Raw genomic sequence first — 19,119 nt, 5'->3', positions numbered from 1 at the left:
TGAAAAAGAAAATGTAAATATATTTTTAAGTCGTAAAAATATTTTTTTTTCATATAGCAGAAGGACAGTGTTTTACACGTACTAATTTTCATTATTGTACAAGATACAGTAATGGAGGAAAAAAATGTTGAATATTTCCAAAATTTTACTGCTGTAAGCTGTACCTAACCCCTTAAGTAAAAGAATACCAAAAAGTAATGACACAGTTTTATATTTCTGTGAAAAATCGAAGGATTTTTTAAATTACTCCAAATTCTGTTAACAATGTTATTACTATAAGTTTCAAATTAGAGTGTGTTAATTGGATTTTTCACAGCAACATGAACCTTTAAAATTAAGTTTCTCAAAACTTTAAAATTTTGAGATGTTTCCCTTTTGAACTGCGCCGTCGATATATACTCACAATTGTCTAAGAATTCGCTCTTTCTTCCAAAACATACCAAAAGCCTAAACTAATCTAGCTTGTCACTGATTCTACATTACGAAAACTTGCCTTTTCTCTGTGAATCAGTAAGGAAACGCAAGGAAAAGAGATGCCAGTTCGCACCTCTCTGCCGGCAACCACTTTCACAGCAACATTCGACCCTTATTTTCGGTATGAAATTGACGTCGGAACTTCACATTTTTTTCGTATACGATACATATGTATGACTTGATTACAACCCAAAAATGTAAATACATTTGTATTTTAACGTGGAAACCCTATAGTAAAGAAGCACCAGTTTCAATAGTCATGAATCTTAAATTACTTCAAATCAAGTAATCAAAATAATTTTTCTCTGTATCGTGAATAGAACAAGCATAATAAGACAAATATGAGTGATAGAAGCATAATAAATAAAATAAGTGATTAGTTAAATTAAGTATGATGAATGAAATTAACTAAACAAATACAATATTAAGATAAGTGAAAACAAAGTACAGTCAGTGTATTTCATTATGAATAAAGATAGGAATTTACCTACAGAGCCTACAAGGTTAGGTATGCACTGTGTTTGTTTTTGAAAGAGAGAGTGAGCATAGCTAGTAATGCAGGTGCATGGGTACCTGTTAAGGAACTCTGCCGTGGTATAAGCAGAATGAGGTTGAAGCTTTTTATGGTTAACCAATCAACGAATCGCAGTGTAATGTAAACAAACTAATTGCCGGAGCACAACGCTGAACCCTACGCTCGAACAATGTATCCTCATTCAATTGCTGCGATACAAAACACATTTCAGTTGTAATCTGACCATACCTCAGGCTTCACGTCTTTCATGACGTAACGACAATCTAAGCACAACTAACCTAACATCCTCACATGTTGTGATATAAATTCCTACCTTTAATTATGAGAGATAATGGTGGTGTCAAAAATCCTGATGGGTTTGACACAGGGATGCGCAACCATAGTTGAAAGAGGAGAGGGTGGGTTTATACTTCCACCAGCTGCGACGTTCTGTTGTTATCGTGTACTCTGTGTTTACAAACATGGGATATGTCTGCTGAGTTTCAGTGGTGGCTTGAATGCACTATGATATTCTTTAACGAGATTTAATGCAATTATCTTAATATGAACGCTGAACATTGTAGATTTCGTGCCGTTTGTACTCCACATTTCTCTTAGTGACTTTTCAGGCAACTCTTACTTTTAACAAGTTTATATACTTTGCACAAATGATGACGTACAAAGTCTTAGAAGATATATCAAATGATCGTCTCGTATCCTATTTCCAGTGGCGGTTTCTCGGGGGAGGGAAGGGCGGAACGTCCTCCTCACATTTTTCTTCTTTTGAAAGTAAATGAAATATATGCTTTGAAATTCGAGGAAGATCCGATAATTTTTAAGTTCACAGCTATCAGGAAACCTCGGTTGATAGAGTTTTTAACGACGCGCACTCATGTGCTATTAGAAAACTGTGAGAAGGATGCGAGATTGTTTGTGTGGAGGAAAGTCGATCCATTCCTCCTTTATTGCAGTTAATACACATAGAAAACAGCGCGCTAGCGGCCAAAGAAAGAAGCAGAGTTTTAAAGCAAGTAAATGAACGGATAAGGAGGAGATCCTCCTCTGAATTAGCGCATGGGCGGGAAATAGAAACCGATTGAGCTCGCAGCAAGCTCGCTACCGCTGCCATCTAACGATGCTTCATTCACTCAGACTATAACACATCTAGGAGGAGACACAATGAAAACAGTTTTAATGCAAAGCTATGAAGGACACTATATATTTTTTTATAATAGATCAAAATATATTATTCATTGCACTTTATAAAAGCTACTATTCATAGTTTGAAACTTTCGAGCATATCTGAAAGTTGAAGTTGGATTTATATAAAACAAAGAGGAAGTAGTTCTACATTAGTATCGCAGATCTTTTTGGCCCCTGAAATTTACTTCCATTCATTGTCTACTAGGCAGGACAACAGCCAAGTTGTCAGTTTTGCACAATATCTTTGAAATTGAAAGTACTGCAAACTACATTATTTTTAACATAAAAAAATTAATCGGCCACCGGCAGCTTTGAACAATAATGGTAGTATGACTTTACAAGAATTGACATTCTTCAAAAGCATGTGATACTGAACTTGTAAAATGTACATGTGACAACACAGACCACGTGGGTGGGTGCAGTTTTCTCGCTTTCCTCAGATTATTTCTCATTCCCATTTCCGTAAAACGGTTCCGGTTACGTGTTAGTAGCCAGTCTCTTCTAACACGTGTGATGCTGTAGTGTGCGTGAAAAATGCTGCGAGGTTGTGAATTTCCTTCTAATTGTTAATTTGTGCAATTATTCAACAATGAATGGAAGTGAAAACATATTATATTTTGGACAATTTAGGAAACTCAGTTCACAAAAACAGATTATTGCTATACAAAAGGGAGGAAGGCCAACCCCAACACTATCTGGTCTTACATGTATGCATGTAGGCTAATTTGTAGCATGTTTCTCTCAAGAAGGTGTCATTTTGCGCTGTTAACTTCTTTCCTCATCTTAAGAAATATGCAGGAGCCGCCAATGCCTATTTCTATACTGGCTTTTAATTTAATTAATTTTGGAAAAGGTTTGCTCGCAAATGTATGTAGATACAAAGACTGTAATTACATTTGTTGCAAACACTCGGAACTGTGTAAATATATCACAGAGGAGTGATTTAAGTAGTTCCCAGAATTCTTTGTTAAGATATTTAATTGTAGTAGAATTTTGTAGGGAACAAATGAGACACTTTACTTGGTCGTTCTCTTTGACACAAAAATATTGAAATTCCCATGATTCGTGAAATAAATATCTGTACGTCTTTGGATACGCCATTGAAAATTACAATAACTCACAAGGCCGCCGCCTTGCGAATGAACTAACGTGAATGTCATATTAAGAGACGGACAGCTGGCAAGTCCTTTCCCCTCAAGTCAATGAAGTGGGGATGCTCATAGCTCAAATGCCACTCACACGTTCGAGTTACGGTTGAACTTGGCTGGGTTTGAGTATGGTTATTGCCGGGAGTCGAACGCAGTAGCAAACCGTTGTACAAGCCATTCGACATAAGTTATAGTATGAAATAATGATGTTAGTGTCAGAAGTATAACTGGTGTGCAGTAGTAGAAACACACACGACATCAACATGCTGGACATACGACAGTAATGGTTAAAATGGGAGTGCTAAACTAATATACAGCATAGAATACAAATTACTTTAAATGGTTTTTTAAAAGTTGCTTTGTTAATAAAGTTATGTACTTACCCTGACGAGGTCTGTCAGCAGGGACAAACGGAAGGACCAGTCCAGCTTGATCTCGTCCTGCACGAGCACGTCCTCGAGCGAACCCCGACTGCACCACTCCAGCACCAGAGCCGGTCGGTTGGGATCAGTCAGGCATCCGATCAGGACATTCAGGTTCTCGTGTCGCAGTCCATGAAGCTGAAAACAACATTAACATGACCAACTGAACGACAGAAGCGTAGTAGTTAATTGTATAAAAATTCTTCATATTTGTCTGTTTTGTGAATGAGATAGTTTCAGACAATATTTGAAGGGTTCAGAGCCATAGATCTGCAGATCTCTCCGCACACGTGTACCACGCCACTGAAGATGTCCACCGGAGTGTCCACACCTGTGGAGTAACGGTTAGCGCGTCTAGCCGCGAAACCAGGTGGCCCGGGTTCGATTTCCGGTCGGGGCAAGTTACCTGGTTAAGGTTTTTTCCGGGGTTTTCCCTCAGCCCAATTTGAGCAAATGCTGAGTAACTTTCGGTGTTGAACCCCGGACTCATTTCACCGGCATTATCACCTTCATCTCATTCAGACGCTAAATAACCTAAGATGTTCATAAAGCGTCGTAAAATAACCTACTACTGACTGACTGTCCACCGGAGTAGTCGACGAAACGTTTGGTTGTAACGCCCACAGACCACGGCCCTCTAGCCCGGAAAATACCCATCCTATCGACGCCGGCCGTGAAAGCCTACATTCTAAGATTAAATATATTTTTGTCGTTAATGTTAAAACAATTATTTTATTTAGAGAAGTTGCCACTGTAATAATATTCACTCCTATATTTCTATGTGTTATTAAAAAAATTCTTCTTATATTTTGTATGTGTATATATTTAGATGCTAAAATAATTCTTATAAATGTTTGTATTTTCATGTATAAGTGAAAATGAATTTCTTTCTTCTTCTTTACTGGATATTTTGAGGTTTACGTCGAGCATGAGCAAAGTGATCGCCTTATCAGTGTCGTTTTGAGTAGTGTCCCTGTAGTGAGCGGAGTCAGCTAGCTTTCCAAATTAGAAGTTTCCATAGCAGAAGATTCCAACCGAGTGACTCCACAGTATGTGTATTTCAATCATATTCATATTCATATTACTATTGCATTTTATTAAATAACATTTCTTGTAAGACTGTAATTGTTTTAGTTTTCAGACACATTTTATTTTTATCCGAAGTACAGAGGGGTCTTTAGCGTATTGATGGCAGTGGACCTGCATTTAGAGTGATATTTTTAATTAAAATTCGTATGCGTATCATTACGGTAAAATATATTAGGTAAGCTCGATGGAATGACCAGCGATGAATGGAAGGAGGCCATCAAAATGACTGCCAATGTAAGTGCTGTAAGAGCCATATACCCGTTTGGTCTCAGGACAACCACTGCAGGCGATGCCTCAGTGAGATAGAAACCCTTGGACATGCCCTGGGAGCCTGCCCTTATGGCGAAACATTGCGTATACATAGGCACCGTACAATTAGAACTAAATTGGCCGATGCCCTTAGAAGATTAAACTACACCATCTATGAAGAAGTCCACGGAACTGCCGACAATGGCAGTAACAGACGAATTGACATGATCGCCATTAGTGAATCTCTGTCTCAGGGTATGATCATTGACCCCACCATCAGGTTTGAAACATATAAAGGACAGTCTGAAGACGTACACGAGGAGAAACGAGCAATCTACGTTCCAACCATCCCGTATTATGAAGATAAATACCAACTTCACGATATTAGGTCACGGGATTGATGTTTGGAGCAAGAGGAACGATACCTATCTTCTCTTCTCAATTATGTAAGACCCTAGAACTGCACAAATCTTTTATAAATGAACTGGCCCTCCTCATAATTAGAGTCAGTCAAACTCTTACGGAACCACCCATATGGACTCTAATTCAATGTAATGAAAAACTGACGCACCATTATCTTTTTTCTTTTTCTTATTAGCTTTCATTGCTTCTTTACTTGTTTGTAACTTTTCTTATTCTGTTAACTGTCATTGGTTGTTTGTTTGTTTACTTATTTGTCATTTTTCTTTCTCTGTTATCTTTCATTGTCTATTTGTTCTTTTTCGCTTTGTATTCTTTGTCTAATGGCAGCCTCTAATTTGAGGAAGCTCTGGTAAATTAATAAAATACGTACGATATCTAAAATATTAACACTGAAATCATTATAATTCTATTCCAAAATTTATCGTTTCTTTTCTGCAATGGTAGGGCCCTTAACTTGCCATTATTCGCCCCGATTCTACGAGCGTGGCGCATAGATATCTCTAATACTGAAGAGAGTTCACCACTTAGTTCGTCAGAGACTATCCAGAGTGCACCGAAGTCGGTGGATCAATATTACACTGGTAACGAATAATTATGTTTTTTTTTTATTGAAAACCCCTGTGTTTGTCTGGACACGAGCTTGTCCAACGCTAATTATAAATTCAAAATGGATCGTCTGGGTTCCCTGGCTTCTAGGGCCAGCATGCTAATACTGAATCCTCGTGGCAGTTCCAATGTTTATTGTAGCAATTAAGAATGTTTAATAGAACTCTTCCGTGCTGAACTGAGGGATAAAGGGAGAGATGACAAGTTATTCTTCCTTTGCTAAAATAACAAGTTACATATTAGAACTTGTAAGACTGCAAAATGAAGGGTTTGTGTGAGTACTCAGGTATTTGCTGGTTGAATCGGAAAATTAAAGAGAATAAAGGTTTTTAAGGAAAATTTACATTAATAAATTAGAAGTGGCACGTACTACACTCTTTTAAGTTTAATTTACGTTTACTTGAGAGGTAAAGTAGGAACTGAGAAAATTATAACTATTTTGCGGACCAGAAATGTACTGTAGTTGAAGGCATTGAAAATAATGAGAGAAAATTTAAAGAACTTATGGAAAGAATGCAACACTAACCCACACCATATGCTATTTAATGCAGAAGTAAAGTGGACGGCAGAAGACACAGAAGAAGTAGAAACTTGTTTTGGAAAAGAAGAGCAAGCAAATAGAAATAATTGATCTTAGTACTGATAGAAATATTCCGAATGGTATTCACAATATAATAAAATTTATAAATCATACTTCTAAAAAAACAACAAAAACAACACGTTCTCAAAACACAAATGATAGATGAAGCTAAAAATGATTACAATTGCGAAATATATTCGTAATAATTATAATTATCGCCATTCACTTTTGTACAGCTGTCAAAAGAAAAAGTGGCCGCTCTCCTGAAACAAAGTTCCCTTCGGGTATCTTCGCTACAATTCGGAGACAGGCGATGTTACATGTTGTTGGACCACGTTGCCTGATATCTACAGTTATAATTGGAGTATTCTGTGTGTTATTCGATTGCGTAATGGTAGCGTACAGGCCTCTTATTCATGATGTCCTGCGTTCGACTACAACCTGTTGCTTTTTTATGTTCTTTTTTGTTCTGTTTTTGAGAGAGACGAACTATATATAATGGCTCCTTTCTCTTTTACGATTATTTTAGTAATTAACATCAGGTTCATTAATATATTATGCCATGACTTTATCATTATGATATTGTGGCTGCAAATGGAAAGGAAAAAGATTTTATTCTCAATAAAAATATCTTTCGTGGCAGAAACAAAACAAATTTACTGGAGTCGGCGTTAAAACATTCAAACAATTAAGCGTTCAGAAAACAAAACAAAAAGCCACAATTCAATATTTAGTCTATCTTCCTCTTATCTCGATCATCTTGCGGTCGAGTGGGCATGGAATCGACTAGTCTTTGCAAATAGCGATTGTTCTTAGACACGATATTCCAGGCATTCTGAACATACATACATAAGTGTTCTGTCCATGGGCAGGTCTTTCATTGCAAGCTCAGCAATCTCCAATCTTTCCTACTTTCTGCCTTCCTCTTAGTCTCCGCATATGATCCACATATCCTAATGTCGTCTATGATTCTTTTCAACCAGAGACCCAACCAATTCTTTTTACTCTTTCTAATCAGTTTCAGCATCATTCTTTCTTCACTCACTTTTTCAAACACAATTTTATTTCTTATTCTGTCTGTCCACTTCACACGCACCGTTCTTCTCCACAACCACATTTCAAATGCTTCAATTCGTTTCTCTTCATTTCGTCGTAATGTCCATGTTCCTTCCCCATACAATGCCACACTCCACACAAAGCACTTCACTAATCTCTTCCTTAGTTCTTTTTCCAGAGGTCCGCAGAAGATCCTTCTTCTTCTTCTTCTTCTTCTTCTTCTTCTTCTTCTTCTTCTTCTTCTTCTTCTTCTTCTATTAAAAGCTTCCTTTGTTCACGTTTGCAGTTTTTCTTGGGAAGGATAGGCCTAAATGCGGTAACATCCCGTTGCTTTCCGCACACCACTATCTCTTTCGCATCTTATCAAATTCCAGGGGGCTCAAGCGTGGAGATGAGGAGAGTGGATTTGACTAATTGGGCCCTCCGGACTTCACCGAAAGTCACGGCAAGGGTTAAATATTAATTCTATCAGGATGTTTGACCCGATCAGAGACCGGGAAATCTCAATTAGCCTTTGCCCCCCGCATCCTGGACTAGCTTCTACGAATCATCAGAAAATCTTAGAGTGTGATTGGGCTAATTTTTCCGAAAATGTTTCCACATTTTTGCCCTCGTAGCTCAGCGGACGAACGTCGGAATTTAGATGTCAACGTCTCAGGTTCAATTCCTCGTTACTCCTTTTCATTTTATTGTGGTTCAAGATAGTATAATGTAATAATACAAAAAGAAAAACTAATAGCAGTATTATGCAACTGGATTTTTCCAAACCTAATATTAAATTTATGTTATTTATATCGCTAAAGAACGATTACAATACAAATAACTTGAATATTATTTATACAGTATCACTAAAGAGCGATAACAGAATATAAATGATAAATATCGGTTTGTTTAATTAATATAAGATATTATATAATACGTATTTAATTATTTAAATAAAATAACCTATATTAAAAAGGAAGATAGTTATTTATGTTATAATAATTACTTACATAAAATACAGATTATTTATATTGCGAAAGAACAATAACAATATAAATAACTTGAATATTATTTTATAATGCTAATGAAGGAAAACAGAATATAAATGATAACTTGGATATTATTTATATCGATAAAGAACGATAACAATATAAAAACCGTGAATATTATTCATATCGGAATTTCACAGATTTATTACAGATGTATTTAAGAAATTGTAGAAGAATAGTAATTAGTAACAGTGTCCTATTTATTCTTCTTGGAGCCAAATTTGTAACTTTTAAAAATGTGGTTACTAAGTATGTTGAAGTGTATGTGTTGCAACGGATGCTTGATTTGTTATGGGATACTTGATGTCGTCGCAATGTCGTAATTATAGTTTAATTGTCTTTTGTGTCACTATTGTGTATTAATTTATGATGTATGGTACGGAAATCTGCATATATGTGTTATAGAAGTGTTACGTATGTGTGTTGTTAATGTTTTTGTATGTTTCAAATTAATAACTTATATTTGTTTTGCAATCACAATGTCTAATTTACGGATTGTTTATGTTTTGTTTACATCGCGTAAGCTAATTTAATTTTCTTTTCCATTTCTCTTTATGCTTATCTTTTTTGTGTATAAAACTATAGCCCTAACATACATATGTAAAATAGGGCTAACCCCCATTGGAGATACAATAATAATTATTATTATTCACATCGTTATAAAACGATAACAGAATACAAATGATGACTTGAATTTTATTCATATCTCTGAAGAACGATAACAAAATATAAATAACGTGATATCCATAAAGAACGATAACTGGATATAAATGATAATTTGAATATCATTTACATCGCTAAAGAACGATTAAGAAATAAACTGAAAACTTGAAGAAGGCCCGAACCCACAACCTTTGAATCATTAAACAAGCACTCTACCGCTGGTCTACGAGGCGCAGATATGGAACACTTTCATAGTTCCGGAACTGCTTGTACAAGCACATGCATCGTCTAACATCGCCGCGACACGAAGTGGACTTTGAAAATATTCGCTGTTCACGAGTGCGGCCACTTTTTTTTTGACAACTGTACATTGAATGTTTTTTCCGCCTCCATATTAAAACTAGTCATTTCAGGTTTTTTTTTTTCGATTTATATTCCTGAAATATTCTCGATAGTTGAATATCTTTCCTTTCCAAGCGTTAAATTATTTCTTCAATACTATCATTAGCAAGCCTTCATACACTCCTGGTGAAATGTTTGGAGAAACTTTTTAATTAAAATACATAGTGAGATACTTCGAGCAAAAAAGTGTAGTAGAGTTTTGTTCCTTTTTGCTTTCTTTTGGAGATAAAAATTGTTTTACATGAAATATTTCATAGCGTGTTTTGGGAAAGTCAATGATTTAATGCCCAGTATGCTCAGTCAATTTAAGTGAATTGCTTTTATGATTTATGTAATAAATGACTGAATGAATTTTATTTTTGCCCTTTAAATGGATTAAGGTATGGACTCTGAAATTTGTCATAATTACGGACCGTACTTTGTCTGAGGAGACTACAAGATTAAGTAGAGTGGACTCTCCTAAGTTCGACTGAACAGAAGTGAAAGTTCAGTCCAATAAGGGTAGTGGGTGTGGCAGGTGAAATGAATACAAATTCTTATTGGTTATCCTTCAACGAATACAGTATTGTACTTGCATTTCCTGCCCGTCCCGAGACTTGTGTATGCGCTTCTAGTACCACAGTGGGTTTCTACAGTTCCGTCTCGCAAACACACAGTTCTCAAATAGAAAAAGAAGAGTTCATTAATTTAAAATCAGTTATTAAATATGGATGTCCTAATCAATAAAATATTCTGCTCTCCTTTAACAAAAGTATCACTACAAGACACAGAACCAATTCCCATTCAATGGCAAACCCATTTCTTAGTGCCCGTATAGGGTCGTGTCTAATTCTCCTACGTAAGCAGTCGAATTATAGGATGTCGAACTTGTTTTCTGTTGAACTTAAGAGCTTGTTGCATGCAATAAAAATTAAGAAACATGTTAAAGGAATTGTCATTGCACCAAATGAGTGTCTCTGGACCAAAATGATCGCATTTTAATTATTTGGATGCAATTTAAATTAAGTAACATATTAAACGATTTACCCTTCTATCAAACACGAATGTTCCCTGGATCAAACGTCCTATTTTAATTATGTAATTACTTTATATTTATTTCTAACGGGTGCAGCGGAGCGCACGGGTACGGCTAGTTCCATAAATATAATTAGTGATTGAAATGAAGTTAAGTATATTGTGCGTAATAAACTTATTGACAAGTAATTCCTCTATAAAACAAAATAATATATTATTTTACGTAATTTATTAAAAAAGTATTTGTGTTGGTTTCATTTTAAATGATTTTCGAAAATTATGTCTTCAGAGGACATTTACATTGTACAGGGACATCATTTTATTTTTACTAACTTTTTAATATTAACCTGGCTATTCCTTTGGATTTAAGGTTCACAACGGTAAACACAGTTTGTCACCCCTTCCACGACTGGGGTTCGATGATACTGGCGTAAAATACAAACAGATCACTTTATTAGGTTCATCCATTTACGTAAACTAGAAAATATTGCGATTTTGAGTTTGATAATTTTCATTAGGTTTTTGTTTAAACAAAATACAGTACTGTATTAACAATAAGTGTTTTACTCACGAATTGAGCTATAGATTCGGACGTATTCATTATGCAGTGTATATTATACTGTCTACAGCACATTAGCGTACAATATAGAGGATGAAGTTAAATTGAAAAATAATCATAATATGGATATTTAAGTACATTTTTTAAAATGGTGGCCGTTCATTTCGATAGAGACTTCAGTTCTTTTGTGCATATTATCGCACTATAGACTATTGTACCAGTTCCAATTACCAGTTTCGGCATTCGTACTAGTAACTCATGTTGAAATAATTCTGTACCTACTCTATAAAAGAGTATCTTACGTACTGTAAATTGAATTTTCACTTCTGCCCGATCCGAAAAGATACTGTCCGTCTAAGTGGTCAATAGCAGGGTCATAGAAAGAGGGCAAATCACGTGACAGTTAATTACTTAACGAGGCTCTTTTATTTAAGTTATTTTAAACAGTTGTATAATATTACTTAAACGTCCAATTCCTAACAGAAATTAATGTTTTCGGAAAAGAACTAAGACAGCCTAGTCACTAGTGTTCACAGAGAGGCGAATAGGAGCAGGTGGGGAAATCCGGGATGCGACGTAAGCAAACGGATGAGAGTACCTGTGCGAAAATATGATTCAATATTGAAAGTTCTTTCGTCACTGGAAAACGCGAATATATTTCTGGAACTTACTATACTCACTTACTCAGTACTGCTTACTATGACCGCATACGTGGCCTTGGTTCTGTGTGGAGAACGGTTGGAAGTTTACTAGTAGAGGGGGTGAGAGTGAAGTACATTAAAAAACTCGGGTACAATAAAAATTGAAGTAAAAATAAAATGATGTCCCTGTATAAGGCAACAATTAGAATTATGTAATTTACTACTTAATATAGATGTAGGAGGTTTGTTACATTTTTCAGATAATGAGAATGGAATAATAATTATGGTTTTATTTTCTTTGATAGAAAGATAATTTATGTCAAATTTTTTTTTATTAATTTAAGTCCATTATTTCAATTATTTTCAGATATTCCTTGAATTTTAAATAATCCTACACTTGCGTCTCCAAATTGTACTTATCTTTCGAGGAAAACCATGTTAAGAATGCATATTGCTCTTAAATATATATATCAAGTTGGCCAGGTTTCAAGCCGTAAACCTGGATCCATAACGGAACTACAACTCTGAACTACCCAGAACGCTATACATATGAATATATTTATTCTTATACAATGAACGCACATTCACACGTATATGTAGGTGAGCTGCAGGATTTTCCCATTTAAGTAACCGTTTAAAACACGTCAATATAGAATTTCAAATATAGTTCATTTCTATTTTTTTATACAACATGCTGCATTCATTATACCACAAACCACTCTTTTGAATAAAGCACTTTTCATCTGTTCGATTTTATAGTTTTTATAAAACTGTACAGGATGTGTTGTGGCGTATATAAAGCTAGGGATTTAAATATTTGAAACCTCATCACTATACGTGAAAGGAAAGCAGCAGTGACAGAATTGCACATTTATATGCATATGATAAAAGTGGAGAATGAAAAAATCACAATACGACGCTAGCTATATATTTTGAAAATATTATTGCAGATAACATTAAAGAGATACATCAGTTGGAAGAGAGTCGATATTGCGTGCAACTCTGACATAAAAACTTCTAACAATCTTATATTACTTTTGCAGTAAATATTATTTTATTCCATGTTCATATTTCCTACATAAATTAACTGCGGATAGTGCAAATAAAGCAACACATCAGCCAAAAGGCTGTATACAGACAGAGTGCGTATCTAGAAACTTTATCGATATAAAGGATGCAAAAATACAATTTTCTCTTAAGGGGACACTTCACTCAAAATGACAACTTTCTTCCTAATAATTTTTTTCGACCAATTTTGAAAACATGTTTACTATATAAAATACTAACAAAATTCAAATTCTGAACTCCCAAATGTTTTTTTTTTGGTTTTATATTTTTTTAGAAATATTTTCAAACTCAATATTTTAGTAGAAGATCTCAATTTTTAAGCTTCCTTTCTTTTGGTTACATTCACAAGACATAGAGAACATTTCTATGCATTCATTTTATGAAATATCTAATTTTTAATTTTTTGTTTTAGAAATTTTGGAAATGTTATTTTTTTCTATAATTCAAGAAATAATGTTAATGAAACAAACTAGCAGCATTTCCTACAAAATAAATGCATAGAAACCTGCAACTACCTCAAAAATATAGTATGCGTCGAAACAAACGATAGGCCTACTGAAATTATCGCTCATCTGCTGTCCAAGTTTCCCTAGCAACCAAGTATTTGGACACACACACACACACACACATGCATTTGTCCTGCACTTTTGTAGAAAACGCTTGTAGCATAACGATTGTTGGTAAGAATATCTGACAATGTTTGGAGTGTATTAGGTACCAGTTAAAGCTGGGCATCATTTTGGTCGTAAATTATTAACATAATGTTCAATTAATTACGTACAATTGAGGAATTCTATGTAATACGGACCCATACCGTCATGAACCCTTTTTAGGGAGACTGCATTTTCTGGGTGTCTATAGTTACATTGTTACATCTGTAAAGTTTTAATGCGATATCTCGATTTATGAATGTGTGACAATTATTTTGAAATCAGTTGTTGTAAGAGAGAAATATCATTACGAGTATGAACTCCAGTTATATTATTGATTATGTTATTTGAAGATATCTGAGATAGTTATTAGTGATGGAACTAAGAAACGCAAGGGACAGTCAAGAAGAGATCGTGCTGCGAAAAAGTTTAAAAGGAATTCTGGCGAAAGTTATACATCTGTTACTGGTGAAAATATTTCTAGCAAACAGTTGCACAATGCTGTCAAAATAAATGTTTTGAAAAGTGTAAAGTAACAAAACAAGAAGATTTAAACAAGAAATACTTGAAGAAAAATGACTGACATGAATATTGTGACTAGGTTATTAGGAAGCCTCCCTGTGCAACTGAACTCAGCAAAAGATAAAGATGTGCGCAGTTTATTTAAATTCCTGGAACCAAATTATGTTGCTTGGTACGAAGAAGTTTTCCTGCAAACCAGAAGTGAAAATGCACAAGGAGCTAGTGATGAACTAAATCTGAATGATTAACTTCATTTAATGTTAAGGAAGAATCATTTATGTTTCAAATTTCATATAAAGTGATTTATGTTTACATTTTGTTAAAATCTATTTAAGATAATTCTTGTGTTCTGTTTACTCCCAAGTTGTATTGTAAGTTGTATGTAACATAACAATGTAACACTTCTATGTAAAAAAGGATCATGAACTGCTAGCTGTTCTTCCTAAAAAGGACCCATATAAACATCACTTTCAACATTAATAGGCTATCTATATGAAAACTGAAGAAAAATTTAGTTTCTACTTATCACTTGATAGAATAAACATGAAAGATTATTTTTTGTATAATGTTGAAAAAGTAAAAAAGCAATAAATAAAATGTTATGCTTAGTTGAATTCTTTAGTCCTATTTTTTTCTCAAAATATGGTTTCCTGTCATAGGCCCCTATTACATAGAACTCCTCAATTGGCCATAAGCTCTTAATGAACTGTTAGTGGCAGAAGATCATACATGTAAGTTATTTATGTGTTATCCCATGTATTTTCAATAGTATAGGCTGTTGTGGGCAATCTTTTCCTGAGATGCGGAAAAAATAAAACTGTTCATCGTAATTCATTAAGTGTTTCATTCGTTGCTGGTTACTGAAATAAACTAACTCATCATAGCAGCAAGAAATGAAATGGCCCGCTATTCTTCTTACAGCTAAATTATATGCTTAGCAGAGATCACAGATCTGTTCGAATAAACCAAAGGAATATGAAATTAATTTTGATGGAGTTTAAAGACGCAACTAAACTAGGAAGCATGACTCAACTACTAATACCTCTTCCTGAGGGCTGTGTTCAGCAGCAGACTTTTGGGTATTCCATTATGTGCTGGAACTTAATTTTTTTATTGTTAGTAAAATAACATGTACAAAAACACAGTCTTAATTCTTCCCTGAAGGAGTAAAAAACTCGTGCTCAGGGAGTTCTAAACACACACTTAACACAAACAAAATAATTATTTGACACAAAGTGGGTCAAGAAAAAAATTATAGGAATAAATTAACTTAAAAAATACAATTTCAATTTTAACAATTTAAATCATACAAATACATATACATATTAAATCAATATATATTCTTTAAAAATTAAATTCCTAACGCTATTTTTGAAATTCCTGATGCTAAAATTTTCCAAATTTGGGTATTTTTCAATTATTTTATTATATAATCTTGGACCAAAGTAGTTACCATGGCTAAGAGCTGTGCTTGTGAAACACTTTGGTTCCTCTAGTCGTATAAAATCGGATCTTTTAGTTCCATATTTATGATGATACAATTTCAATTTATTACGATTTTTATGTATGAAGTTTAATAAAGTAATATAATAAATCTGTTTAATTTTCAAAACATTAAAATCAGTGAACAAAAGCTCGGATGAGTAATCAATTGGTTTATTAAGCATATTTTAATTATTATTTTCTGAGTATTAGTGGAGTGAGATTAAAATTACAAGTATTTCCCCATCCTAAAATTCCATGCTGGATTGAAATAAAGCTAAATAAATGAGACGTAAAATATTAACTGGTAAATATGACCGAAGTATAACAAAGATATGAATTGTTTTACGTAATCTATTGCATAAATATGTAATATGTTTATTCCATCGTGTTGGTCGATTGTAATGCCTAAATACTTAACTTCTGACGATTCGGTTAATATGGGACATTCACAATTTTGAGAAGAACAATCAGGATGATGAATTTAATAACTCCAACGTTTAGGAACTAGATACAGGCAAATTAAGTAGAACCTGAAGGATTCTAAATTTTTAAGCAGCCAACAATAAAGGGTCCAACAGGGAAGGCGACTTTTCAAGTCGGGGTACATATTAGCCCTGATGAAGGAATCTATAAGTATCCCGAAACGTTATGAAAGTTGAGTTTCAGGACACGGTGAAATATCCAAAAATCTACGTCTGAATTATATGGCGATTTTAATACTATTTTTATGACATGCAATAGGTTATAGTCTTTTATGATAAATAAATCATCATTTACTAAGGACAGCTAAAGCTTCTCCTTCCGATGGTGTAAAATTAAATAAATGTAGGTCATTAAGTAACTACTTCGTATAGATACAAATAAATACGTTATGAAAATATAGTTAGCTGAGTACCATACGTTTTCAGAACATAGGAGGAGTGATAGAAGAAGGAAGAAGACTAAAGTACATAAGATTGCTGATGATATGGCGTTATAGTAGAAGAGGAGACGATATTATACGGGACTGAGAACGTCTACAGCACAAGCTCCATAAAAAAAAAAAAAAACATTAACGAATCACTATACCGTACATGTGTTAACCACTGCAGTAGCTGAATGATCAGACCTTTAGTCTGCCAACAACTCTTATCAATTCCACTACATCCCCTCTCCCAGCTTCCCCTATGATGGTCTCCTCCGGCCAGGGCCAGTGAGGTGAGTCCTACACTGTACTAGGGAATATCCTAATGGATATAAAAGACAACTGCGAGCAGTATGAGCTAAAGATAATTGAATGGGTTATTTATGAAAGGGCCTAAGTCTTGAATACTAAATTGTTAGCAATTAAAGAAAAACTACTTATAAGCTAAAATTTTGAAATTAAAGCTGAAATAAGAATTGTATCATAAATTTTACAAAGCGTTTAAAGTGTGAAACTTAGTCCTCTCCATATCTAAATCGATGTGTCTACACCATTCAATTGCAAACAAGACGAAGAACATGGTTATCGGAAGAAAACAAAAGAAAGTAAACGTGTGAATTCGAAATGCGATAGTGGAACAAGTGGATGACAGCATCAAACATTTAGAATGTATAAACAGTAACATGAACTGTTACCTGGAAGTCAAAAGGAGGTTAGCAATTGCAAAAGAAGCTTTTAATGGAAAAAGGAATTTGTGTGGAACTTTGGAAAAATAACTAAGACACAGACTAAAGAAGAGTATGCGCAGATCTCGCACATCGCAGTTATAGAAACCACTCGCTATCTCTCGTGTAGTCCGCATTTCTGCGAGGCGGGCCTCACACCTCGCAAGTCGCATGCATCTGTTCAGAAGAATCAAAGCATCAGCAGTCGAAGCGCGAAAGAATTTTGCGTTATGTTTGCTGATATGCGGAGTCATCCTGTATGGAATAGAGATTGTGAATTATTCTATGAAGAATTCGGAACTGTCATCGCTGCCTTTGACGATATTTAAACGCATAACAGTAATTTACACGCAACTTTAAACTCACATCCCTTAGCCGTCGCGTATACAACACAATAAAGGATTTGTTCCATTAAGAAGATTGTATTCGTTTATGACTATACCTACATTTATTTGCAATACAACTTTTATATCCCTAGTTATTTCTTGGAAAACTAGGTTTAATTCATTTCCACGGAAAAGAAAAGAAGAGCGAGATAAGGAACTACCAGTGGGACCAATAAAGACTCCCGATAGAGTAATGCAATTTATATCATGCGGACAAGGGATTTGCTACGGTCCTCTCTATCCGCTTCTTATTTACAATCTAATTGGAACTTCTGAGTGATTTAAAGCGATGTCCGTTGCATTTGCTGACACAAACTAAACTTTGTATTAGCAAAAGGAAGAAGATTAATACAATGCTCCAGATCAAACTCAGTCAACTGAAGACCTTTCAAGAGCAGAACACGGTTTCGATCTCCTACAGATTCAGAGTTTCGCTATTATACTGTATATATATATATATATATATATATATATATATATATATATATATAAATTTTGTTTCAAGGCCTTCGTTTCCTCTGCAACTTTCTTGACCACAGCTTATTCATAGTCATGCAATTATGTTTGAATAGCTGCTTAATTTTAAGTAGTTCATTTAACGACACTGTAACAACTACTAGGTTATTTAGCTAGATGGAATTAGTGTTGGAATGATGAGGCCGAGAATTCGTCAATAATTACCTGATATTCACCTTACAGTCGGGAAAAGCTCGAAAGTAACCAAACAGGTAATCAATCCAAGCAACAATCGAACCCACGCCCGAGCGAAGCTCCGGATCAGGAGGGAAACGCATTACCGCCTAACCTACGATTACGGCTAACTTATTAATTAAAAATAAAGAGAAGATTAAGAGTATTCATTATAGATAATAATAATAAAATTATAATAATAGCAATATTATAATAATATAATAATAATAATAATAATATTATTATTATTATTATTATTATTATTATTATTATTATTATTATTATTATTATTATTATTATTATTATACAGATTTTATTACGTTTGATACTGTTTCTCTGTTTCCAGTCTCCAATCTAAACTCAAGTCTGCTTACAGTAGCACCTACCTTTCACTGCATCTTGAACCTTATCTCTGCAACATCTTTTGGGCCGTCCTATTCTTCTTGCTTGGTGTGGTACTCATTCTAGAATTATCCTACGCCATCTATTCTAATTCATTCTCTTGGTGTGTCCAAACCATCTAAGCGTCTTCATTTCCGTCAGTTCAATAATTATGTTATCAAAATAAATTCTTCTTCTGATATCCTCAGTTCTCATTTTCTCTAATCTTAATAT

General features: G+C 34.4%; 1 protein-coding gene across 1 annotated transcript in view; it reads right to left on the bottom strand.

Moving 5' to 3' along the window:
- Positions 1-19,119, bottom strand: part of LOC138703394 (retinal guanylyl cyclase 2) — a 1,174,702-nt gene that overhangs the window by 173,899 nt on the left and 981,684 nt on the right. Inside the window, exon 13 of the mRNA XM_069831228.1 lies at positions 3,723-3,899. Coding sequence (XP_069687329.1) covers positions 3,723-3,899 — 177 coding nt within the window. The remainder of the gene's footprint in view (positions 1-3,722; positions 3,900-19,119) is intronic.

This window comes from Periplaneta americana, chromosome 7 (assembly GCF_040183065.1).
Source record: "Periplaneta americana isolate PAMFEO1 chromosome 7, P.americana_PAMFEO1_priV1, whole genome shotgun sequence".
NCBI lineage: Eukaryota > Metazoa > Arthropoda > Insecta > Blattodea > Blattidae > Periplaneta > Periplaneta americana.
This window is presented reverse-complemented; position numbering and strand designations above follow the sequence as displayed.